The following is a 27,650-nucleotide window of genomic DNA, read 5'->3' as shown; positions in this document are numbered from 1 at the left end:
AAGTGGGGATAAGAGTGGGGTAAAGGAGACAAACTGGAGGGGATGGGAGAACATGAGAAGGGGTGACAAAGTCAGTGAAGAGAGGATAAGGCATGGGGAGGGTAGTTGTTGGGGAAGAAGAAAGCCAGATAATTTGACCAGGTGACTAATCCAGTGAAAAAAAGATGGAAAGAGTTGGGGGAACTGAAGTGTTGGGACTGGGAGATCTGGAGGGGGAAATATGAAGGATAGAAGAGTGAGGGGGGAGGAGGAGAGATGAGCTCCAGGTGTGTGAGGACAGAGGGAGAGAAGTGATGGTGGTGTCACAGAGGGTTGATGAAGCAGAGGAGAGAAAAATGAAGGAAAATTAGATTATTATTATTTAAGCGTTTTTATATACCGAAATACGTTGGGAACATCATCTCAGTTTACAGTTAACTTAATACAGCAAGACGCTTTACAAAGAACAGATAACAACATGTAACAACAGGATACAAGTTATAGTATTGATTAACTGTGTATGAAGGAGGTATTTACAAGATACTTACAAAGACATTACAAGGGGGGAGGTGGGTGAAGGGGACGGGTACATAGAGGGGGTTTAGGTGTAGGCGTGCTTAAAGAGCCAGGTCTTGAGGTTCTGTTTGAATCTTTTTGGGCAAGGCTCCTGGCGAAGACTAGGAGGCATCTTGCTCCAAAAGGTGGGACCAGCAATGGAGAGGGCACATTCTTTGGTAGACTTTGAAAGATGAAAGGGAAAGAGGAAGTGATGAATACAGGAAACAGAAAAAAAAAAGTCAAATGGAAAGAAAGAGCCTGGAAAAGGAGTTAGGTGTCAAAAGAGACAGTACAAAGAACCCATCCAGATAGTAAAGCGAGAAGAAAAAAGCATTTTATATTGGAATAAGCAGACATGTATAGTTCCTGGAGTAAATTGGCTTCTCTGCATGCTGTTGCCTTTTATTGGATCAATGTAAGCATTATCCAAAAATGTTATACATGAGCTACCAAGACCAAAAAGGTCCCTTCTGCAGATATGAAAAATGTCTGATGTGACATCTGAAGCTCATGTACAATTTTTTCAATAATTTGTATGCAAATCTAGTAAAAGGTTTCAGAATCTGCCAAGAACCCTATGACTGGAATGGCATTTTCAGTATTAGTTTATTGTATGTTCTATATACCATTTTGTTGTTGTACGAAAGAGATGGTAGAGGGTTAAATCATTTTTGGAAAACAAGTGCATCACCATGTGGATCAGAGCCCCTTGCTTAGAAACCGGCAGCACATCAACCAGTACAGTGTATCCCTCTGGCTCTTCCAGCACGGCTGGTGCCTATTTTTTTTTTTAACTTGCTCTTGTAAGGCCAGCAGGATTTCAGTTAACACTAGTGTCCTGTGTTTTTACAGGAGGGGTAGAGGGGAATGTCTGATTGTGATTGCTGAATTTAATGATCAAATGGGGGGGAGGGGGGATGCTGGGTGGGCCTGAGCTCCCTGTCTTTTAAGTACCTCACAAGCCTCTGTGCGAGGAGAGGGACTCTTTGATGTGTCTCTCTAAGGTGCTGTATACATTTGCCAATGCCATACAAATAATGATAGGAATATTTCAGGTGCTATATATACCTCTAGAACTGGCCCCTTTACACTTAGGGGGAAAGTCCATTGCTATTGGAAGGTGAATACATCCTTATCTACAATAGCTGAATGTAATCTGCTTTGAAATGTCATGAAAGGCAGAATATAAATAAATAAATAATTGGTTGGGGGGGGGGGGGGTGTGAACCAGAGAATATTCTGCATTCATCCTATAGTGGCCAGGGACTGCATTACACATGAAAACAAAAACTAAACTTATGGGCTTTGATAGTGAAGACAAAACGGGTGCCCTTCAACAGCTTTCACTTGATGTTGCAAGATGAGTCCATTTTTATTTCTCATGCAAATGTTAACAAAGCAAGAAATGGATGGGGGTGAAGTTACAACTTTATTTTAAAATCATAAATAGTGCTCTCTCCTCGCTTGGCTAATGCTTTCAGTAAATCCACAAGAAACAATAATACTCTCTCCCCCAGATGATCAAAAGAACTGGGTGTGGGAGGAAGAGACAGTTTAAGTAAGTACAAATAAAGAACCAACAGTAATGCTTAAAACCAAGTCAATGTGACATTGTTGCCTGTGCCAGCACTTATTTGGTCACCACTATTTTGATATAGTCTGGCATGAACCTCTTCCCCTTGCCCAAGCTGCCAGGAGGAGGAGTGTGTTACTAGCAATGTCAACGTGTCACGCACATTTTTTTTTTTTTTTAAACAGGGGAGAATAGCTAATAGCCTCATCGACATGCATTTGCATGCGATGAGTGCTATTAGCTTCGCGGGGGGTCGGACGTGCATTTTGGACACGCTAATCCCCTTATAGAATAAGGAGTTGTGGACGGGTGTCCAAACCGTGTGTCCAACCATGGGTCAAACAGTGTGCTCAACCGAGCACACTGTAATGAGTTGGCCTGTTTGTATTTCTCACCTGCATCAACTCTCTGATACCCAAAGAGCCTCATCTCTATGAGCCAAACCTGAGTTTCCCCTCAAAGTGTTCAAGTATATTCTTGTTTGTCTCGTTAGATAATTTTCTCTTCTTGTTGGTCACAACACATTGAACCATTTTGTATGCTCATCTCCGGCCCAATTTTCTGTTAATGTTTACATGGCACTTTGGCATGGGGTATCTACAAGAAAATAACGAGCAATGACCTCCATAAACAAACAGAGGGGAAAATGTGATTAAACTGCCAACACATCCCTGCATGGCTTCTTCATGGCGCTTGGAAGCTTTGAAAAAAGTCCCACTTTAGCACTTCAATAATTTTTAAATAGCTCCTGAGCAAAAATGCATGGAATCCTGAATTATTATATGAGCCAATCTCCTAACATCATTACAGTGGTGGTGCACCTACTCAGTGTTAATGGAATAAGATATATTTATTTTAGTAGTAACACAAGGAGAACATTCTCTTTCTCAGTTCAGTCTGGCGGACCGGCTTGTTTTCCTGTGGCTGAGGGTGAAGGCCTTGGCAGGATGTCCACTGGTACTGCCCCTATCATTAAACCAAAAGCTCAGCCCTCCCTCTCCATCCCTAGATGGTGAGCATGGTAGAGGCCCCTGGAGGGGCTAGGAACTGGGCTCTCTATCCACAGTCATACAGAAGGGCTCCAGCTTCTCGCTCTCTGGCAGCATGGCATTCAGCTTCTCCATCAGTGGCACCGTCTGGTCGATGCCCATTTGGATGCGGCGTAAGATGACGGACATTTCGTTCACCTTCTGGATGTGCTCAGCGTACTTGGCGTAGCGTTTCTGGCGCTCCTGCATGAAGCCGTAAAGCACCTCGACAGAGAGATCCATCTGTCAGAAACCAAAAATAAAACACAGGCAAGTAAGCACAAAATGAACCAAACCTGACCCTTATTGTTTCACATTAACAAGTTCCTGTAAATAACCTGCAGTCACTGCAGCTATAATACAGTAAATCTGACATCAAAATACCACCAGGGAGGAGCTTACTGGAAAGAGGCAATAGTTCAATATAGCAATAATAATACAAGAGGAACGATACCAGCAAAATTTGGGGGTCCATGTTTCCATTGGAAATTAAACAGGACATTCTTGTGCATTATGGGTTTTATATTTCATTTCTGGACATATATTGTTCACAATAGTTTAGAGTCCCCTCTCACCACCTTCAGGATATCACTTTTATAAATCTAAGTAAACCAGGGTGCAATCTATTAGGCTTCACTCTGATACAAGGATTTTTTAATTATTTTTGCATTACTATACAAATACCTCAAATAATTAAAGCAAATATAAGATTCTGATTCTGTTACAAGCCACATTACTAGATTTCAATAGGAAATATCAATTTATCATCCAAGGTAACCTTGCTTTTCCCATTTAATCCCCTAATCAAACATAACCCCTTGCCATACACAAAATGGGCTCCTGATTCAGATCTGAAAAATGGCCTTTTTGGAAAACAAAATATTAAATATTACCCCCCCCCCCACCCTGATCAAAGACAAACACTACCTCCCCCCATTTCCGTCCTCCCAAAAATTTTGTATTCATGAAAAAGAATAACCAGGGGAAAGTAATTTCAAGATCACCTCCCATTGCTTTTTTTTTTTTTTTTTTTACAAATTTCTTTAATCCCCCCATAGCAAATACAAAAACAATACATAACACAGCTCCCATTTATTCAGGAATTTTTCCATTGTACTAAAATCTTTTCTTTCTGATGTTCAGGGGGGGATGGGAAGATCATTAGATATACAATTAAGCAAAATTGCTTACCTTGTAATAGGTGTTATCCCAGGACAGCAGGATGTAGTCCTCACATATGGGTGACATCGGTAATGGAGCCCTATGTACGGAAAACTTCTGTAAAAGTTTCTATGAAACTTTTGACTGGCACCAGAGTGCCTACTGAGCATGCCCAGCATGTCATGATATTCCCTGCCACAGGGGTCTCCCTTTAGTCTTTGTTTGTAGCAAATAGCGTTAGCCAAAAATAAAATAATAAAACGTATCGGACCCAACTCCGCGGGGTGGCGGGTGGGTTTCGTGAGGACTACATCCTGCTGTCCTGGGATAACACCTATTACAAGGTAAGCAATTTTGCTTTATCCCAGGACAAGCAGGATGCTAGTCCTCACATATGGGTGATTAGCGAGCTAGAGGCTGATTCATTTGGTGCTGAAACGACCGTAAGGTATTGTTATTGGAATGAATCAGTCGAAATCACAGCAGGTTGGATGAAGAAGGAGTTGGGGTTAAACTGGAAACAAGTTCTTTAAGACAGATTGTCCATATGCTGAATCTTGTCTTCCCTCTTTGTCTAGACAGTAGTGAGCTGCAAAGGTGTGAAGAGAACTCCATGTTGCTGCTTTACAAATGTCCAGAATAGGTACAGAGCGAAGGTGTGCTACTGAGGTTGACATTGCTCTGACTGAATGTGCGTTTACTCGCCCTTGGAGAGTAAGGCCTGCTTTTTCATAACAAAATTGTATGCAATCTGCTAGCCAGGTTGACAGAGTATGCTTACCCACTGCTTTACCTGGTTTGTTTGGATCATAGGACACAAACAGCTGATTTGATTTTCTTTGGGCTGCAGTGCGGTTTAAATAGAAAGATAACGCACGCTTACAGTCCAAAGTGTGTAAGGCTCTCTCTCCCTGGTGAGAGTGAGGCCTAGGAAAAAATGTAGGTAAAACTATGGTTTGGTTTAAATGAAATTCCGTGACAACCTTAGGAAGGAATTTTGGATGTGTACGGAGGACTACTCTGTCATGAAGGAACTTCGTGAAGGGTTCGTAAGTTACTAGGGCCTGCAGTTCACTGACCCTTCTAGCTGATGTAATGGCTATGAGAAATACCGTTTTCCAAGTAAGGAATTTAAGGTCACAAGTATTTATGGGTTCAAATGGAGAACGCATAAGCTTGGTTAAAACTACGTTCAGGTCCCATTGAATGCTTGGGGAATGAATTGGAGGTTTAATGTGAGTTAGGCCTCTCATGAATTTACTGACGAGAGGCTGCGTGGAGATCGATGCCTCTCCTAGCTTGTTATGATAAGCTGAGATTGCACTTAAGTGTACCCTTACAGATGACGTCTTAAGACCAGAGTCTGAGAGATGGTAAAGGTAATCTAGTAGCGAGGTAGTGGGGCAAGTGAAAGGATCTAAATCTTTCTGAGTGCACCATAAAGTAAACCTTTTCCATTTGTAGGAATAATTCTTTCTAGTGGAGGGTTTACGTGCAGCTATTAGTACCTGAGATATACTAGTTGAAAGGTTGAATGGTTGTAAGATCAGGCTTTCAACATCCATGCTGTCAGGGACAGGGATTGAAGGTTGGGATGGCGCAACTGACCCTGTTCCTGAGTTATGAGATTGGGAGCTACTCCCAGGCGAATGGGATCCCTGACTGAGAGATCTAGCAGTGTGGGAAACCATACTTGTCGAGGCCAATATGGGGCTATGAGTATCATTTTCCCCTTGTCCTGTTGTAGCTTTACTAAGGTTTTGGTTATGAGCGGTATTGGTGGATACGCGTATAACAGGCCTGAGTTCCAATGGCGGGCAAACGCGTCCTTTGGTAAGCTGTTCTGCCGGAAGAGGAGAGAGCAGTAATTGTTCACCTTGTAGTTCAGATGTGACGCAAAGAGATCTATTGTTGGTTGACCCCAGCGTTGAAATATCTTGATTGCTAACGCTGGGTCGAGGGACCACTCGTGTGGTTGAAAGTGACGGCTGAGGCGATCCGCTACTGTGTTGTGGATGCCTGCTAGGTAGGTGGCCCGTAGTAGAATTGAGTGTGCTAGGGCCCAGTCCCATATTTGAGCCGCTTCCTGGCAAAGGAGGTACGAGCCCGTACCACCCTGTTTGTTGATGTACCACATGGCTACTGTATTGTCCGTTTGGATCAGAACAGTCTTGTGTGAAAGGCAGTCCTTGAATGCATATAGAGCATAGCGTATAGCTCGAAGCTCCAGGAAATTTATCTGAAAGGAGGCTTCTTGCTTTGTCCACTTGCCCTGTGTTTTCAGATGAGCAATGTGCGCTCCCCATCCCAAGGTGGACGCATCTGTAGTTAAAGTCACTTGTGAAACTGGTTGTTGGAAAGGTAGGCCTTTGAGCAAGTTGATTGGTGATGTCCACCAGAGAAGGGAATACTTCAGCTCTGGTGTTATCTGGATGTGAGTGGACAGTGGTTGAATGGCTTGAATCCATTGAGATTTGAGTGTCCATTGCATTAGTCGCATGGTCAGTCTGGCCATGGGAGTGACGTGAACTGTTGAGGCCATGTGTCCGAGTAGGATGAGGCACTGATGAGCTGTGACTGTATATTGATTGCGAATAGAATGTACTAGGAGAACGAGCGATTGAGCCCGGTCTTTCGGAAGAAAAGCCTTTGCTGTGATGGTGTTGAGATCTGCACCTATGAACTGCAACTGGTGAGATGGTGTGAGCTGGGATTTGTTGTAATTGATGAGAAATCCCAAGGAGTGAAGCAATCTTATTGTGAGATGGAGAGAAGTGACAGCTCCGCTCTGTGTATGACTCTTGATGAGCCAATCGTCCAAGTAGGGGAACACATGTACTTGTTGCTTGTGAAGATGTGCCACCGCTACTGCTAGACACTTTGTGAACACTCGAGGTGCTGAGGCAAGGCCGAAAGGTAGCACCCTGTATTGGAAGTGTTGACCTTGTACCAGAAATCGTAGGAACTGTCGATGAGGTGGAAATATGGGAATGTGAGCGTAAGCGTCTTGAAGATCCAGAGAGCAGAGCCAATCTCCTTTTTGAAGAAGAGGTAGCATGGTGCCTAAGGACACCATCCTGAATTTTTCCTTCTTTAAAAATTTGTTGAGATTTCTTAGGTCCAGGATAGGACGTAGACCCCCGGTTTTCTTTGGAATGAGGAAATATCGGGAGTAGAATCCTGTGCCCCACTGAGGCCTGGGAACTCTTTCGATGGCCCTGGCAGTCAGGAGGGTAGATAATTCTGCTTGCAGGATTGTGTAATGATGAGACACTGTCCAAGACGGAATAGGGGGATTGTCTTTTGGTACAGTGAGGAAGTCCAAGTGGTACCCCTGAGATATGATTGAGAGTACCCATTGGTCTGTAGTGATGGAGGTCCAAGTTTGAAGATGGTGAGCAACTCGGCCTCCAACCGGTACTTGTGGATAGGGATTTTGATAATGACTCATGCCCTCTGGTTGAACTTCAAAATCCGGAAGTGGACGCCGCAGGCGGAGGTTGTTGAGGCCTAGCAGGTCTTTGGCGAGGCTGAGACCGTTGAGCAGGTCTTTGTTGTCTGGGCCTGGCTACTGGTGGATAATACCGCCTAGGGCGGTAATATGGCTTTCTTTGTTCCCTTCTTGGAGGCCTCCTTGAAGGTTGATGTACCTCTTGTGGCAGCTGAGAAAGCTGTTTGAGGGTTTCTGTATGGTCCTTGATGGTGGCTACTGCCTCCTTGACCTTATCGCCAAAGAGGTTCTCCCCTAAGCAAGGCAGGTCCGCCAAGCGCTCCTGTACTTCTGGTCTGAGCTCTGATGATTTAAGCCAGGCCCATCTTCTCGCTGTTATTCCAGCTGCAGACAATCTGGAGGTTGTCTCGAATGAATCATATGTGGCCCGAACCTCGTGTTTCCCTGCCTCTAGGCCCTTATGTACTAGGTTTTGAAAACCTTCCTGAAGATGGTCAGGTAACTGCTGAGACAGGGATTCAACTTGCTTCCATAGGTCACGCTGGTACTGGTTCATAAAAAGCTGGTATGAATTTATTCTAGCTACCAGCATAGCAGCTTGGAAGATTTTTCGACCAAGATTGTCCAAGAACCTATTATCCTTTCCAGGAGGTATGGAGGCGTGTTGCTTTAATCTTTTGGCCTTCTTTTGGGCCGACTCGACCACCACTGACTGGTGCGGTAGTTGAGTTTTTTGGAACCCCGGGATGGGTTGTACTAGGTAAGTGGCATCCGCCCGCTTATTAACAGCTGCCACCGACCCAGGGTGTTCCCATATCCTGTACATAAGTTCTTGTAAAACTTCATGAACAGGAATAGCAAGAATTTCCTTGGGAGGGTCCACGAATTGAAGCACCTCCAAGGTTTTTTGCCTGCTGTCCACTTCAGAGATGAGAGAAAAAGGAATTGTTTGAGACATCTCCTTAATAAAGTTGGAGAAAGAGAGATCCTCCGGTGGTGACTTTCTTCTATCTTCTGGGGGAGAAGGCTCAGAAAGGAGGTCTTCATCCGAGGAGAATTCTTCGTCACTATCATCCAGAGGGAGCTCCAACGGCCTAGTAGGCTTAGCTGGCATTTCAGAAAGTGGAGTCTGAGGTCTGAGGGGTGGTGGGACACCCGAAGGACCTGGTATTGGCTCTTGACTGTCATCTACATCTATAGGTTGTGGTAGAGATGAGAAGCAATGTATTAGTGAGTCCAGCTTGTCCATTAATGGTTGAAAAATGGACTCTTGAGAAGGCATCGAGGGTGCCATCGGGATCGATGGCCGTGGTGGAATCGATGGTACCCGGGGAATCGGCAATGCTGAATCCGGTGGCTGCGGCCTAGGTAGAACCGGTAATGGAATCGGCGCCATCGAGGAGAGCGGTGATTTCCTTGGCATCGGTAGTGAAGGAATCGGTGATGGAACCGGAGATCCTCCTATGACCGGTGTCGATGGCAGAACCGGAGTGGCAGGCCGTGGCATCGCCTCGATAAAGGCATCCTTAACCGCTTGACGTATGTAACTGTCAAGTTCCGCCCGCATGGATGATGTGAACAGAGCACCCATGGGGGGAGGCGGTGGCGGCGACAGTAGTACGACCTCAGGGCCCTGAGGAGGTACGATTCCTTCCGCCGGAATCGGCGAGGGTTGGCCTGTCGGTGGCTCGGAAGCCTTACTTTGGAGCCGGGCTTTCTTACTCGGTGCCCCGTCCTCCGCCGATGGCTCGCCGGGTATCGGAGCGATGGTTGCTGGTTGCGGCCTGCGATGCCGATGGCGATGTTTATCTTTTTCGCGCCCTTTTTCGCTACTCGATGTGGACGCTCTGGACGATGGTGAGGGGGAGGAAAAAGGAGCGTCTCCCGAGTCACCGGAGTGACGTTTCTTCAAGACCACTTTCCTAATCGCCCCAGCCGGAGACGATTGTGTGGAAGTAGACGGAGCAGTAATCAGTTGAATTTTGAATAATTGCTCCATCTTGTCCATCCGTAGACGTCGACCTTTCGAGGTCATCGTAGCGCATAAGGGACAATTTTTTACATCATGACCTTCACCAAGGCAAAGTACACAGTCTTGGTGAGGGTCTGTAATAGACATATTTCTCGCGCATTTCGGACATTTTTTAAAACCTGTAGCCATTTTGTGGCCGGGCAGCCGTCGACGGCCTAAGGCTCAGGTAAATTTTGTTTTTAATCAAAAAACGGCACGGAACCGCGAGAACGGGAAAAACTCACCGCGATGATCAAACTAAGGGAGACCCTCTGCGGTTGAAGTTTTTTAAAGCTTTCCGTAAGGAAAATATGTGGAGAATCCCACAGGACTCCTGATAACCGCGAGGCTAATTGCTTCGCGGAAAAAAGAAGACTAAAGGGAGACCCCTGTGGCAGGGAATATCATGACATGCTGGGCATGCTCAGTAGGCACTCTGGTGCCAGTCAAAAGTTTCATAGAAACTTTTACAGAAGTTTTCCGTACATAGGGCTCCATTACCGATGTCACCCATATGTGAGGACTAGCATCCTGCTTGTCCTGGGATAAAATACCTTTTCTTGCCGCAAACCAAAGATATTCTCCCAAAGCCACACTGAAAATAAAATCTGACTTTCCAATCCACAATCCTTTCAGTAATCTCTCTGAATTCTTCCCAGGCCACCTGGACTTTGCTCAGGAGTAGTGCCTGCCAGGTTCTCCACGAACTTTAAACTCACTCTTAATGAATCTTGACACATTAGTGCATGTAAAATCTGGACACAGCACAAAGAATTGGAGAGCGGGCATGGCCACAATAAGCATTCATAAGAACCTAAACTATGCTGTGCTGAGTCAGAGTAAAGTCCATCAAACCCAGCATCCTGTCTCTGACAACGGCCAATCCAAGGCACAAACACCCAGCAGAACCCAACTCCCAAAACTACCTGGCCAATAATGGTTTCTGGACTTTTGCGCCAGGAATTAGTCATAACCTTTTTGAGACTATGCTAGTTGCCTTAACTACGTCCTCTGGCAACATTGCATAAGTTGACTGTGCGTTCAGTGAAAAAAAAAAAAAAACTTTCTATGATTTGCAAGAGTGTCCTCTTGTTTGAGTACCTTCTGCAGTTCATCACGGTCTGCCTATGCTTTAACCACTCCGAATAATTTTGTATCATTTGCAAATATCATTTGGCTCACTGCTGTACTTTGACAATGAGATATTTAGACTTCAGTCTTTATACTCTCCCATTAAAATACATGACAAGTGTATACACTCCCATTAAAAGACATGACAGGTGACGTCTCCCAATCACTGCAGCAGCTGGGAGAGGATATAAGTGTGTAAGCAAGTGACAGCTTTTTACTGGCATAGTATCTTGAAGAGGGTATAAGTGTGTAAACCAGCAACTGCTCCCAATCAGAGTAGCATTTGGGAGAGGTTATAAACTGTCTTAAAACTTTGAACTCTGCTTTTGAAGTACACAAGATCTGGGAATGTTGTTTCTTTGCAGTGATGTCATTATGAACATCTACAAGTCAGACGTTGGCAAGATCTTGCTTTGAAGGGCTCATTCGCCACCCCTTAACTCACACTGCTCTCGCTTGACTCGCAGTTTATCTGCTACAGTTCTCTCATATACTGCGATAACGTATCATGCAGTGTGTATGCATATTACACATTTGTTCAGAGGCTGGGGGAAAGGGGCTGCTGTTGTCTGGGGTAATTTCCTACCCAAAGCCTTTGGGTAGTGGTTGTCCCTGTCATACCTGCCCGGTCTCCACAGGTGCTTTCTTATTCATTCACTGTTGTCTTGCTTTCACGGTGCCCTGCTTCCACAGCAGCCTGTTTCTGTTTCTAATGCTTTACTTTGCATAGTTTCTGCCAACTGATGGTCAGCTTGCACATTCACAGCTTCTGCTGTATTCAGTGCAAGTCTAAAGGGTTAACTGTGACTGAAACCAGAAGTGCCTGGGAGGGTTTTTTTTTGCCTGGTGATTCTCTCTCATCTCTAGCCAATACTGGTCAGGCTTATGTGATCAGCAACTAACCAGGCCAATCCTGCATAATTATTTTCATTTTACCTTTCCTTATATCTGTGGCCCAGACTATGCTGGTCGCTATAATCTTCAGTTTATACACTGTAAGACTGTTAAAGTTTGGAGTTGAAGAAACAGCCTCCTCTATCTGTGAATAAAGACAGAATTAAACTATCTGTTAAAACTGTGCATAGGAAACTTAGTGGAGACAGAATAGTAAAATGAAAGATGAATCCATGGGGTTAGAAAAGAAGCTGCACCTCAGTGCTTTCACAGAAAATTCCCTCCTTTGGCCACGTTCTTACAGCCAGGCCTCTCCTCATGGCCACGCTTCAGACATAAGGTCAAAATCCAGGAGTGGAACACGGGCTCCAGACATGATGTTCTACTGACCGCCGTCACTTCTCAGACTGATTCCGGCTGATCCACAACCAGGTTCTAAGCAGAACCATCTGAACTTTGTCAGCTTTCATCCCTGATGCAATGTAATTACCTTTAAATGTGTTGCTAGTGCTACAGACTCATAAGTAATGCATCATGGCAGAACTTAAACCTACAGACAGCACTATTACTCTTTCTTCAGAAACTGCAGAAGCTGAAAGCAAATTCAAGAAAGTGGAAGGTCTAAGTGGACAGTGGCTCTCACACTGAAGGCCAGAGAAAATTATGAAACTGTCAGAGACCTGTATCATAAGAAATTGGCCAATGCCTGGGAAAAAACCTTAGAATGATATGCACAGCCAGTAAACAAGTTGTCAGCCAGCTCAAATCTGCTTACAGAAGCTACCAATTCCTGGCACAAGAATAATGCATTTTCCTAGCACAAATCAATTTGGAGGAAAGCTTGCAGGAGCATGACCTTCAGAAAAATATCGATCAGGAACATGATATTTTGATCAGAGAGATTACAGCAGAAGTAGAATTTCTAATGGAATGTTCAAAAGAAACTGCATCCCAGAACTCCAGGTCCTCTAGATCCACAACACAATCCTTAAAATGAGTGCACGCAAGCTTATCTTCAACTCAACTGCAACCACCACCAGCACATGCGCTAATGCATAAGCTGCACAGAACCATGCATCTTATAGCAGGAAAGAGAGGACCTTAAAACTAGAAAGAGCTGGAGCAGAGGAGGAGGAGCAGAATGCTGCTACTGCTGCCATGGCTCCTGCACACAAGAAAGTGTCCAGTTCACAATTCTGCATCGCATTTACTGTACTGATGTCTGTCGCTTTCAGATGGGGTGCATCTTTTGTATAAAGTGCAGGACTGAGGAGGGCACGCTTATACGCCGTCTCTTTCACTGTCGGACCCTGAGTGGTTTTTGGGGTTAGGCAGCGGATGTTATTTTGCAGTGAACCACCGCCCAGTTACCTGCCACTGGACAGATTTTGTTGTCTAGCCTGCAGGCCTGTTCTTCTGTAATATGCCGTTCCAAAGACAAATTTAGCAGAGTGGCCACCCTTTTGGCGTGTCGCACGATCTTTTCTGATTGGGCGGCTCCCGATGTGTTCCCGCCTGTGCTGGCTTGGTCCCAACGAATGGCCTCGTTTCTTCAATCAGAGAGCTTGGACTTTGTACTGGGCAAGCGGAAGCCAGACAAACTGTACCAGGCCTGCTGGCAGGCTTGTGTTCCCCTGTTGCTGGCAGCTGTTCAGGACGGGCTGCGGGCAAGTGGCTATGAGCCTGAATGGCGCAACCCCGGGTCTCAGTAGGGGGGGTGGGTGGGAAGAGGGCGGGGGGTAGGTGAAAGAAGGGGAAGCGTGTGGTTGTGTGTGTGGAGTGAGGTGTGCGTGGGGATGAGTGAGTAGCAAGTGTTGGATGTTTGGTGGGATTGGGTCAGGGGGAAAATGGAAAAATAAGATGGGATAGAGACATGAGGGAGATGTTGTTGTTGATAGTTTGTGTTAAACATTTTGCATTGTATTGGTTGTTCCATATACTGGCTGTACCTGCAATAGTGCGGGACTCAGTGTCTGTTCATGTTTCATCCCAATAAAAATTATTTTGAAAAAGGGACATTGTGTGCTTTCACTCCTATACACAGAAAGAAACAGTACTCAGTGAGGCTCGTAAACAGGCATCATGGCTCTGGGAAGGGCACAACATAGCAGTGTTCACGGATCTTTCACCACCCAAAGGTAGGCGCTAGTTTCTGCCGGCACCGGGAAAGTGCACAGAAAAGCAGTAAAAACTGCTTTCCTGTGCATCCTCCGACTTAATATCATGGCGATATTAAGTCGGACGTCCTAAAGAGTAAAAAATGTAAGAAAAAAAAGAAAAAAAAAATTTAAAATGGGCCGGCAGCTGTCGGGCCGAAAACCAGATGCTCAATTTTGCCGGCGTCCGGTTTCCGAGCCTGTGGCTGTCAGTGGGCTCCAGAACCGACACCGGCAAAATTGAGCGTCGGCTATCAAACCCGCTGACAGACACTGCTCCGGGTCAAAAGGAGGCGCTAGTTTCTACCGCACTACCTAATTTAAATACAGAATCGCGCGCACAGGCGAGTGGCCTGTGCGCGCGCCAGGAGAGCGAGCGTTCGTCCACTCTCCGGCGATCTTTACTGAATCGGCCCGTTAGTAAGGTAATTCACCTAATATTAAATGATGTACCCAATGGATACATTCTCCTAACAGTTACACTGGGATGTTAATTGGCAATAAATGGAATACAGTGAATACTGAAACAGCAAATTTTCTGCTCCTGCTGCTGTGAAAAGCCTGAATTCAGTAGCAGTTATGGACACTTATGTGGTGAAACGATCAGGGGATTCTATGCATACATTTTGCATGTAACACAGATTTATACATTTTTTACGGGTTTTGTTTTTTTTTAATTTTATACAAAAATTGTGTCTTTTTGGCACTCTCCTTGTTGACTTTAAAAGAAGCCTCTCTCTGACTCATACCATAAAGTGTGGACATTGATAGCTTTCTTTTGTATTACACCACAGTCCTTTTCTATTTTTTCCCCCCCTGTTTGCTGTCTAGTACAAAATTTGCCCCTGTAAAGGCACCTGAAAAATTGGAATGCTATGCATGAGGTATTCTATAATTGAAGCGGTGTGTGTCTTGGCTAATGATGTTAATTATTTTGGTTTTGTAATTAACTTCATTGTGAACTCAGCTATTTCATTCCTTAGTGACAGCAGAGAGTGGGATTTAGTTGGATCTTATGATATTGGGGTTTTTTTTTGTAATTATGCATTGTTTTATGACTTTTATTTGATAATTTGCACTGAACTACTATTTAAGGTTATTGATATATTATTTGTATTTTAATGTATTTTTTCCATTTTTATTTATGATATTTTCATAGTAAACCCAAGAATACACTTGCAACAAAATAAAGTGAGCGATTCGTATAAACATTAGAGAAAAAGTAAACACCATTACAGACAATTTATCAAACCGAAGTCTCAATTTGCAAGAAAAAAAGTGTGTGTGTTGGGCGGGGGTGTACAAGATTAAAAAAAAAAAAAAAAAAAAGAGCAACTAAGAAAATAAATTCAAAAGGAAAAAAGTAGAGAGAATCAGCATTGAAAAGTTACCCAACCGATCTTACTCATAATACTGAGGATTCATATAGAAATAGGATGAGAGTCCAAATAAGATCTCAGCTGCACAGGATCAAAGTAAACATACTTAAAACCCTCATGGGTAAAGATACATTTGCAAGGATATCGAAAGAATAAAGCATGCGCCAAGGGTGATAACTTCTTGGCGCATACTAAGACATTTTTTTTTATCCGGTGTAGTCCGAGTAATATGCTGGCCACAAAACAGCTACGTTCTGTGATGAAAAAACATTTTCAAAACAAAGTCCCATTCCTTGGAAAAGGCAAAAGAGACAATTAACGCCCTACGATTGGAAATTGGTAAATCAGTAGAAGATTCTAAAATCTCAGTTAAATTCAAGCTTGGTCGCTGAACTGAAACATTAAGCTGCAAGAAATAAAGCTTGGCAATTGTAGGCATTGCTTTGGTGGGAATCTCAAGTACTTCAGAAATATATTTCTTGAAGAGATCAGTAGGAGAAAGCAAATCAGACACTGGAAAATTCAAAACTCTCAGGTTTAAATAGCGAAGGGTATTCTCAATGTTTTCTAATTCCTTAGACTGCATCGTCTCAGAATGAATTAAATTTGCTTGTACATTCTAGAAAGTAACCATTTGATTTCCCAAGTCTGCTATCTTTCCCCATATTGAGCCAATAATATTTCAGAGCTCTGAATACGGTTATGAATATCCACAATAGCTCCCACCAAAGAGGAAATAGATTTTTCTGACATCATCAGAGTAGACCAAACCAATGTTTTTTTCCAAATTGGGGTAAAGGAGAGCTTTGCCCAAACCTCTCTACTAGGGTGCCATTTTGGCCCCCCCCCCCCCCATTTGTATTTTAATATATTTGATTACTAGGTAAACTGTTTTGGGTTAAACTTTGGTTTAAAGGAAGGTGGTATTAAAAAGTACAGCATAAAACAACCTAAAAATCCTCAAGATTTATCAAGCTCAGTTATTCAGAAAGTACAACGCATGTGAACAGGCCAAACCCTTATTATGCCTGCATGTTAGATTGGCTCATTGTTCTTTCCATTGTGTTTCTATGCAACTGTGCCGGTAATATCACAAAAAAGATGTGATTTAAGAACAATCAGCATGAAAAATGAACAAGGTCTTTTTCACTGATGTGCATTCATAGGGAAGCAGATCACATCTTTTCCTTCTAACAGTTATAATGTGATTTCTATAAAGCCTGTCATCTCAGTCAACATAATTAAATTTGTAGGTTTCAAACACAACAGATGCTTTCACCCAGGATTAAAAATGACATCTGTTTCCTCTCTCTGCATTAAAACCTGGTACCACCTGCTATCAGTCTCCAAAGAAGTTGCTCCTCTTAATAACAACTGCTTATAGGATTACCTAGCCTCAAAATAAGTCAAGTTTAAACAAAGGTAAAAGAGAATGAGGAAGTGCATGATACCAGAAGCAAGTAGAGAGGCAAGCTGATGGCCTCATGGTTGCATCTCATCATGGGACTCCCAGGTAGAGGAGTGACATCATACCTCCCACTCATTGGGTGGGCTCCTTTTACACCTAATCAAAGGCCTTTTGATCCTGTGGGATCATAAGGACAATGTTAGTAAAGCTGCTAATCAGAGGAACTCACCTGGGATCCTGAAGGACCACATGTCACAGGAAACAGACAAATTTCTGCTTTGCAAATCAAGTATCTGCCCAGCTGCCAGATTCTTTTCAGATGTGTTTCATAAGAAAGCAAACCTAACTATTAGCTTTGACATATCTGTCTATACATGTATCAGATGGGCACCATGTCAACTCACATAATTTATAGTTTCTTAACTTAAAAACAAAATTACTGACCACAGTTTAGTGAGGGAGAATCAACATTTTTTTTTTTTTGTGGCAAAAGTAAGTCTTCCCTTATCAATTTAAAAACACCATTCTGGGTCAGACCAAGTATGGCAAGCCCAGTATTCTGTTTCCAACAGTGGTCAATCCAGGTCACAAGTACCTGGCAAGATCCCAAGAGTAGATAGATTCCAAGCTGCTTATCCCAAGAAAAAACTGTGGATATTTGTAATTCCACCTTAATAATGGACTTTTCCTCCAGGAACTTGTCAAAACCGTTTATAAACAGTTACACTAATAGCTTTCACCACATCCTCTGGCAACAAATTCCAGAGCTTAATTATGCGTTCAGTAAAAAAATATTTTCTCTTATTAGTTTTAAATATATCACCTTGTAACTTCATTGTGTGTCCCCTAGACTTTGTACTTTTTGAAAGAGTAAATAACTGATTAACGTTTACTCGTTCCATTCCACTCATAATTTAAAAAACCTCTATCATATCTCCCCTCAGCCATCTCTTCTCCAAGCTGAAGTCCTAACCTCTTTAGCCTTTCCTTATAGGGGAATCATTCCATTATCTCTGTACCTTTCTAATTCTGCTAAACCTTTTTTGAGATATGGTGACCAGAGCTGCACACAGTACTCAAGATGAGGTCACACCATGGAGTGATACAGAGGCATTATGACATTCTCTGTTTTATTCTCCATACCTTTCCTAATAATCCCTAGCATTCCATTTGCTTTCTTGGCTGCTGCTGCACCCTGAGAAGAATATTTCAATGTAAAATCAATCATGATGCCTAGATCCTTTTCTTGAATGGTGACTCCTAATATAGAACCTTTCATTGTATAGCTATAATTTGGGTTACTCTTTCCTAAGTTATTCACTTTCCCACATTACATTTAATTTTCCATTTGCTTGCTCAATTTTCCAGGTCTGCAAAGTCATCTTGCAATTTGTCACAATCCTCTTGTGATTTAACAACTTTGAATAATTTTATGCAATCAACAAATTTGATCATCTCACTTGTTGTTCCCATTTCCAGGTCATTTATAAATATATTAAAAAGCAGTGGTCCCAGAACAGATCCCTGGGGCACTCCACTATTCACCTTTCTCCACTTGGAAAAATTACCATTTAGCCCTAATCTCTGTTTTCTATCTTTTTAACCAGTTGGTAATCCACAATAAGACACTGCTCCTATCCCATGACATTTTAATTTCCCAAGAAGTCTCTCGTGAGAGACTTTGTCAAATGCTTTCTGGAAATCCAGATACACTATATTACCTGGCTCACTTTTATCCACATTTATTTATGCCCTCAAAAAATGTAGGAAATTGGTGAGGCAAGGCTTCCCTTGGTTAAATCCATGTTGGCTTTGTAGTATTAAACTATGCCTATCTTTATGTTCAGCAATTTTGTTCTTTTATTTATTTATTTATTATTTTTGCTATACCGGCTTTCATGACAGGAATCACATCAAACCGGTTTACATTTAACAAAGTGTGCAAAGTAAAAGAGAACTCAAACAACTGGAACAAGAGCATGGTAAGGAGAGTGACAGTTACAATAAAACAGGGAAATAAATAACTGGGAGCTGGAAGCGAGAAGAGGGGAAGTTAACTGACAGCAATTATTTACAGGGTAGCAAAATTGATTCCAATATAATGAAATTTGTATAGTAAATGACATTGATAACAAGGTGATGGTGATGACGGCGAAGTGAATGGTTTGTTATTTAAATCAATTTTTGATAATGTGTTTGAGATGTCGGGTGTAGGTCTCAGACAAGGACTGGAAAGGCTTTTTTAAAAAGCCAAGTTTTCAGCCTTTTCCTGAACGTTGGTAGGCAGGGTTCCTGTCTCAGGTCTGCTGGGATGGAGTTCCATAAAGGTGGACCTGCTGTTGAGAACGCTCTGACACTGAGAGATTTATGTTGGAGGGTTTTTGCGTGTGGAACCTGAAGCGATTCTTTGTAAATTCCCTGATGGGTATGGTGGACGTGTGTTTTTTGAAAGGAATTTGTAAGTTGATCCGGGCGTGTTGATGTATGACTTTGTAAATGGAGGTGATGGATTTGTAGATGATTCTGTAGTGAATCGGTAACCAGTGAAGGTCCTTGAGGATTGGGGAGATGTGATCGATTCTCCTGGAGCTCGTCAGGATTCTGGCTGCTGTATTCTGCACCATATGATAGTTTCTACTATATTGCCTAGCATGGACTTCAGACTCGTTGGTCTGTAGTTTCCTGGTTCAACCCTTGATCCCTTTTTAAAAATTGGTGTTACATTAGCAACCCTCCAGTCTTCATGTACCATAGACAATGTTAATGATAGATTACACATTTTCAAAAGCAGGTCCAGAGTTTCATTTCTCAGTTCTTTCAGCACTATGGGATGTATACCATCTGGGCCAGGTGATTTATTACTCTTTAATTTGTCAATTTGTCCTAGTACCTCTTTGAGGTTCACTGAGATTTTTTCATTTTCCTCTGAATCATCACCTTTGAATATCATTTCTGGCATGGGTATTTCTCTTATATCTTCTTCAGTGAATACCAAAGCAAAGAATTCATTTAGTCTCTCTGTTATGGCTTTGTAATCCCTATGTGCCCCTTTTATCCCTTGATCATCTAATGGTCCAATTAGCATGCAGTTAAAGGCAAGCCAGTTAATATAGTATGTCTGAATTTGCAGAAAGCATTTGACAAAGTCTCTCATGAAAGACTCCTCAGGAAACTGGAAGGTCATGGGATAGGAGGCAGTGTCCTATTATGGATTGGTAACTGGACAAAAGATAGGAAACAGAGGGTATGTTTAAATAGTCAGTTTTCCAAATAGAGAAAGATCATTAGTGGAGTGACCAGAGTTCTGTACTGGGATCTGTGCTATTTAGCATATTCATCAATGATCCAGAAAAGTGAACAAGTAATGTGACCATATTTGTAGATGACACAATTGTTTTGAGTCATTAAAACAGCAGTGGATTATGAGGAATTGCAAAAGAACCTTATGGGCCAGATTTTAAAACTTATGCGCGGGTGTAGATTTGTGCGTGCAACCTGGTGCGCACAAATCTACGCCCAATTATATAACATGTGCACGCAGCCGCGCGTATGTTATAAAGTCCAGGGTCGGCGCGCACAAGGGGGTACACACTTGCGCCGAGCCCTAGGGGAGCCCTGATGGCTTTCCCCGTTCCCTCCAAGGCCGCTCCGAAATCAGAGCGGCCTTGGAGGGAACTTTTTTTTTCGGTCCCCCCCCCCACCTTCCCCTCCCTTCCCCTATACCCCCCACCTTATTTTATTTCTTACGCTTGTGCGTGCCGACCAGCTGCCGGCGCACAAACCTCTGGCACGGCCGCAACGGAGGCCTCGGGACCGCCCCCAGACCACCACTACGCCCCCAGACCCACCCCCTTCCCGCCCCTTTTTCGAAGCCCTAGGACATACGCGTGTCCCGGGGCTTGCACGTGCCGCCGAGCCTATGCAAAATAGGCTCGACGCGCGCAGGGGCAGATTTTATCAGGTTACGCGCGTAGCCTTTGAAAATCTGCCCCTATGAGAATAAGATACTGAGCATCTAATTAGCAGATGCACTTTAATATGGAAAAGTGTAAAGTAATGCGTCTAAAGATTAATAATCCTAATTGCAGGAACACAAACTGGATTCCGTATTAGGAATCTTTGTGGACAATACCTTCAAATCTTCGGCTCAGTGAGACTATCATAATGCCTTTGTAAAAATCCGTGAGTATTGTGTGTAGTCCTGGTCCCTCCATCTCAAAACAAGACATAGTGGGCACAGAAAAGGTACAGAGAAGGGTGACAAAAATGATAAAAGGGATGGAAAAGCTCCCTTATGGAGAAAAGCTAAACAGATTAGGGCTCTTTAGCTTGGACAAGAGACTACTGAGAGGGGATATGATTGAGATTTATAAAATCATAAGTAGAGTAGAACACATAAATAGAGAATGGTTATTTACCCTTTCAGATAACACTAGAACTAGGCGACACTCAGTGAAACTAGCAATCAGCAGATTTAAAACAAATCATAGGAAGTATTTTTTCACTCAGTACACAATCAAGCTATGGACCTGTTGCCAGCAGATTTGGTCAAGGCAATTAGTAAAGTTGAAAAGAGGGCTGGACAAGTTCCTGAAGGAAAAGTCCATAAACAGTTATTAGTCAGGTAAACTTGCGAAAGCCAGTGCTTATTCCTAGGAGCGAGATACAAGAAACTGATCAGCTATTGGGGATCTGCTGGGTACCCATAGCTCAGACTGACCACTGACAGAGTCAAGGATGCTGGGCTTGATGGACCTAGGTCTGACTCAGCATAGCACTTCTTGTGTTCTTATGTGTTTTGCTTGTTTTAGGTAAAAAGTCTGAACAGGGCCAAGGTCATTGCTGGGGAAGATGGCACAAAGTCCTGTGCCTCCAGCTCTATAGGGCCTTAAAATATTTATGTACTGCCAATGTTGAAAGGATCTGAAACCACCTTATGAATGCAAAAGGAAATACTACATTATCTGTATCACAGCTTAATATATTTTAGTGCTGGTCTTAATCACCCACTATTACCATCTGTGTTTACTATCACACATCATACATCTTTCCAACAACCAATTTTGGGTGAACCTTATTTTGTAGTTTAAAGGTTGTTGCATTGTCCAGCTTTTGAATGCAAGCAATTGTTCTCCCATCAGGTGAGTACTGCATGCAGTTCTGATTGCCCCATCTCAAAACTGACATAGCAGAAATAGAAAAAGTATGGAGATAGGCAACAAAAATGCTAGAATAGAATAAAGGCATTGAACGGCTCCCCTATGAAGAGAGGCTACACAGGTTAGGGCTATTCAAATTGGATAAGAGATGGCTGAAGATGGACATAATAGAAGTTTATTAAATCTTGAGTGAGATGGAATGGGTAAATAAAGGATGGTTATTTATCCTTTCAAATACTACAAGGGGATGCTCCATGAAACTAATAAGCAGCAGATTTAAAATAAATCATAGAAAGTAATTTTAATTCAAAATACAGTCAAGTTCTGGAATCTGTTGCTCATGGATGTGGTCAAGGCAACTAGTATAATGGTGCTGAAGAGAGGTTTGGACAAGTTTCTGAAGGAAAAGATCATAAAACAGTATTAGCAAAGTAGACTAGGGAAAACCATTGCTATTCCTGGAGAGTAACAAGAAATAGATCTACCCTTTGTGACCTGGACTGGCCATTGTCAGAGACAGGAAGGTGGGCTCAGTGCACCTTGAGTCTGACTCAGCATGGCAATTCTTATGTTTTTCTGTTGAAGTTAATTTGATTTTGTGTGATCTTGCCTTGTCTGCAGTTGAGACTGTTTCCTTTATCATATGTGAACATTTTTTGCTTCCATCCCGTAGCTTATGTTTTATTTCAGTGCATTAAAACTCCATATTTATGCCATTTTTTGCGCATCTTGGAAGAGACTGATATCACATGAAACAAGTCCCAATATAAGCGGTGGGCTTATTAGTCATACCCCAGAGGTCTTACCCTTTGAGTGATCAGAGAAAAGGTAATGGATAGTTACATGCAGAGATGGCACTGGTAAAGAATACCTTAAAAGATCGAGGATGCCAAAAATTCAAATCAAGCTAAAACATGCTGTTGTAATAGAATTCATATATTCTAATAATAAATTGTAACTTACAGCAGAGACTCAAAAGCAGTGGAGATACAAAGAAAAGAGAAACAAAAGAGGTCAAAATAGAACAATGAGAGAGAATCCAAAGCAGGTTTACAGGAAATTAGGGGACAACATAAATGATTTTAAAAAAACCACCAACCAAACATGAAGCAGAAAAGTCCTGGAGAACTTTATATAAAAAAGCACTGCAGCATGAATCATCGACAATGGAGCAACCTGCCCCAGTGGTAAAAATGTTGAATACCGATGAATTTCACTCTCTGGGGCTCGCTGTGTTATGTTGAGGATTTACGCATTGATGGCATCTGTGTCACATTCTTCGATGGCGCCGGGGCCTTGTGTGTTGATTGGTGCCTATGCACCCGACACTTGGTGTTTTTTGCACACCAGCTGCTCCAGCAAGGATTTGGCCTGTTCTGCCAATGGGGAAAATATCTTTGAGGAGCTTCGGCTATTCAATTTCAAGGGATGCAGAAGAGGCTGCGCTTCATGAGGAGGACTGACTTCAGCTTCTGAAAGACTTGCGCAGTTCCTCCATTTTCCAGGCCCTCGATTTATTGGTATTCGATCTGACCACAATCGTAAGGGCTTGTCTGGTCATGATCTGGTTCCAGGTCCATTGGTAATAGGCATTCTCCTACCGCAAATGCAGTCTTTGAAACTGCTCACTGTGTCTTTCTTCTTACCAAATATTGTGGGAATTTCTTCTTTTTCTCTCCCTTTTTTTTTTTTTTTTTGAAAACGTAGCACTGAAAAGTGCTGTTTGGAGGCTACTAAGCCAGAGAGGCAACGTTTTAAAAAAGTTATGAAAATATTTACAGAAAATAGAAACAGAAGAACATATCCTTGATGGTGTATGGATGACTAAAGACCGAGGGGGCTCACAAGGCGATGCCAGCGAGGGAGCTCCCACACATTTTCAGTGGAGCAAAACCTCTACTAGCTAGGGGACAAATTAGAGAGAGAAAGATCTGTTTGATGCTGCCGGATACCTTCACCCACGTCATGGCTAATTCAACCCTGCTTGTTGACAGATAATGTATGTTTTAATCTATCTTTGTGACTCTTTTCTGTAATTGTATTTTATTCTCCAGTCCTTTCAATGGAGATTTAAATGTTTGTTTAACGTCAGGTTTGATTTAATGCTATACATCTTGGGGAAAAAAGAAGCTTAAAGGGAAACTGGTTGCCTTGTAGAAGAATACCAAAATCTAGTTAGCTGAGGGTAGGCAGGAATTGTCTCAGATCAAGGATTCTAGATATACCAAGGAGTCAATGACTCAAATTAGAGAGAGAAAGCGAGAGAAACATCTATTGCCTTCCTACAGCCAGAAAGAACCATAGTTTCCTATCTTCCTCCTGTCAGGTTCTTTCCTTCATCATTCCAGGATAAGATTCTCTTCTCCTACAACACCTGTAACACTTTCTTGGTTCCCAGATGCAGCATCAAAAAATCATTTGTGAACTATTCTGTTGTCAGAAGACTATGCTGATTGAAACAAGAAGCTCTATGCTGAACTAATAGAGCCTGCTTTTCAGGATATGACCCTGCATATACATGGAGGTTTAAAAAAAAAAAAAAAAAAAGACTCCTGTCAGAATCCCCATGAAAGTCCTGAAAATTTGATGTGATCAAAGTTATTTAGGGGGGGGGGGGGGGTGCAAAACATTTTCCAGTACAAAGTATTGGATGCAAAGGAAATGCTATTTGTGGAGTGACTATATAAAGGTAGAGAATAACTTTGGTTCTGGTTTCTATTTTGGAAAGGAACTTGATCTTTCTCTTGCAGAATGCCAGCACGGGATAAGAGTTCTTAGATAAGTGGTACCGCCATGTTGAGATATACACTTATCAGTCACTTAAAAGTAGAAACTCAAGCAATAAGGCTTTGCAATGAACTCTGGTCTGCGCGTGAATGAGTGTGGAAACAATACAGCAGCTTCCTGGATGAAAATGATCCTATTTTACACATTGTTAAGTCTGTTGAAAGCATTGTTCTTTTTTTCCAGTTCTAGTGGACATTTCAAGGTCTACCAGCTCTGACATAGTCAATCCTCTGCTTTTCTATGCTCTTCATTTTTAAAAAATTGATACCCTGCAAGAGGGAGTCCCAACTACCATTCTATAATGATACCTACTGGCTGGATTGAGGATGCACCTGGATCAGGCTCCAGACGCAGTCCAGGATCATTACTGTAACTGCTGGTTAAAGAAAAAGAAACCACAAATAAAGAGCTATGGTGCCCAGCCTCATAAACACATATACACATATACACAAAACACGGACAATACAAACAGAAAGCCTGTAGAGCATTGGCTGCATGTCAGCCTTTGAACATGTATGTTACGATCCTGTCCACAGATCCCATCCCGTGGACAGGCCCTCACCTCTTCCTCCAGCTGGCCCAATGCTGCCGCTCTCCTTCGTGGCCAGACCGCCGCTCAGCCGCGCTTCCCTTGGCCTTCGCAGCCTGCTGCTGCTCCTCTCCTGTGCGGCTGGTGCTGCGCCGCTGACTCCTCCTTTGGGGGAAAACCCTCGCGGCCTTATCGCCACCACTGGAGTCCTTCTTTCGGGCAGGGAGCCGCCGCCGCCTCGTTCTCTTCTTCGGGGCTGAAGGAAGCCCCAGTGCAGCTCCTCTTCAGCGGCAGGAGTCACCTCCGGCCTGCTACCTCTTCCTCCATGCGGCAGGATGCTGCTGCAAGCCTCGGCTCCGCCCACCTGCCTTTATGGCTCCCTCTAGGCGCGGGCAGGCAACTTTTTCCTCTTCTTAACGGGCCTGAGACAGGAAGTACTCCTGTGCCCTCCAGATGACATCTTCAGGGCTCTTCCTGGTCCTGCCCTATATAAAGGCCCTGCTTCAGTTCCTCAGTGCCTTCAGATGGAGTTACACACTCCATGGAGCTTCTCCTTTGTCCATGGAGTTCCACTGCTTCCATCGTGGTCCATCTTGCTGCTCCTGTCTGGAAGACTTCATATTCCATGTCTTCTTGTTCCTTATGTCTCCGTCCGACACTCCAGATCTCATTCCTCGTTGGATCATCCTTGTGGTATGTTCCAGCCCTTGGCTTCCCTTCCCATAAGCCTCGGGGTTCTTTGTCTGTACCTAGATGTCTCAGGCGTTCCTGATGCCCAGATGTCCTCTGGTTCAAGTGATCTAGATGTCCAGGTGTCCAGACATCCTTCATCCTGATGTCCATAATCCTTTTCTCTATGACCCTCTGATCTCTACTCGTCCAGTAGTTCTCTCTTCCCGGGTCCATCTGTCCAGATGTCTAGAGACCCCAATGTCCAGACTTCCAGATGTCCAGATGATCTGCGCTTGAGGCATACCCTCTTGCATCCCCTCTTCTCCGTTCCGTGCATGTCCTGCTCTCCGTGTGGTCCGCAACCAGCCTTCCAGATTGTGTAGAGCGTGTAGTGGGAAGGGTGGTCCGTGACCAGTCCATGTCAAGCCGTGTAGGGTGCCCTGAGGGACAGCACTCTCCCTCGTCTTCAAGAGTCCCATCTTGTCCAAGTCTTCGAGAGTCTAATCTCGTCCAAGTCTCCGAGAGTCTAATCTTCTCCAAGTCTCCAAGAGACTCGTCTCTTCCTTGTCTTCAAGAGTCCCATCTTGTCCAAGTCTTCAAGAGTCCTGTCTTGTCCAAGGCTCCAAGAGTTTTCGTCTTGTCCAAGGCTCCAAGAGTTTTGTTTTGTCCAACTCTCTGAGAGTCTCATCTCGTCTCGTCCAGTCCAGGAGTCCTCTTCTCATCCAAGTTCCAGGAATCCTCGTTCCCCTATGTACTCTGATTCTTTTACTCTCTCGGGTCCAGAATCTCCTATTCCAGTACCCTGCCTCATTGTTTCCAGCCCTCTGCCTTCATCTATCCTCTCTGGTACGTGTTGGTTCAACAGAGGGTTAACCCACCTCCTTCTCCTCCTGTGTTCTATCTCCACCCATGCCTGTACTTGCCACCTCCCTTGGGGTGTGTCTTGGGACTCCTCCCTGAGCCACCTCGGGGCCCAAGGGCTCACTCTCTCTCAGGAGCAAGCAATTGCACCTCTAAGCCCTTCCCAGGGCTCACTGGGCACGTCGTAACAATGTATAGCTGAAGGAAAGAAGTAGCGCAACATTTAATCTAGCAAACTATCAGTGTCCATCTCACAAAACTCCTATGATAAATAAAGTGTACAAATACCACCCAGCCAGGCCAACACAACAATCTTTTCTGAGGAATTCGTGGCATGTGGTATTGGGTGCCATATTTCTTTACTCTGAAAACTGGTTCTTAGCCAGTAAGTAAAGAAGATAAACAGAGCAACATCTGGAAGGTATGCTTCAATAAACATGGAAGGGGACCTAGCTGTTGGATTTAATGTTGGCCTTGTAAGAATCAGAGGAATATGACAAGGCCTGACATGTCCTACTAATGAAGCATCAATGTCCTACCAGTGGAGGTGGTGTAGGCCAGTACTTTTAACAGATTCTGGGCATGCTTGGGGCTGATATGGAAGGCAGTAGTAGGAAAAGGGTTGAAAGTTCAGGTAAAAGACATGAAAAGGAAAGAGGAGCTGGTATTGAGTTCAGTATGGGAATTTATATAATCATCTATACAAAATGGAAGAATCACAATTGGGCAGACTTAGTCTTTTTCTGCCATTATTTACTATGTTAAGTATTGAATGAAAAAGGGAACAGCTAGTATCCAATTATGGTAAACACAAATAACTAACTGTGGAAGCCAGTCATAAGTTACCTCAATATCGATAATTCACTCTTAAAAATTATTCTTTATTAAATCACTTCAACAATACTATTTGATA

The 27,650-nt window shown here is 43.3% G+C and overlaps 1 protein-coding gene across 3 annotated transcripts in view; it reads right to left on the bottom strand.

Annotated features, from left to right (window-relative positions):
- Positions 1-918: 918 nt before the first annotated feature.
- BORCS5 (BLOC-1 related complex subunit 5) overlaps positions 919-27,650 on the bottom strand; it is a 207,112-nt gene continuing 180,380 nt past the window's right edge. For all 3 annotated transcript variants that reach the window (XM_029599802.1, XM_029599800.1, XM_029599801.1), the window contains exon 5: positions 919-3,381. In XM_029599802.1, the coding sequence (XP_029455662.1) occupies positions 3,151-3,381 (231 nt within the window). In that variant the 3' untranslated portion in view covers positions 919-3,150. The remainder of the gene's footprint in view (positions 3,382-27,650) is intronic.

The sequence above is a fragment of the Rhinatrema bivittatum genome, chromosome 4 (assembly GCF_901001135.1).
Source record: "Rhinatrema bivittatum chromosome 4, aRhiBiv1.1, whole genome shotgun sequence".
NCBI lineage: Eukaryota > Metazoa > Chordata > Amphibia > Gymnophiona > Rhinatrematidae > Rhinatrema > Rhinatrema bivittatum.
This window is presented reverse-complemented; position numbering and strand designations above follow the sequence as displayed.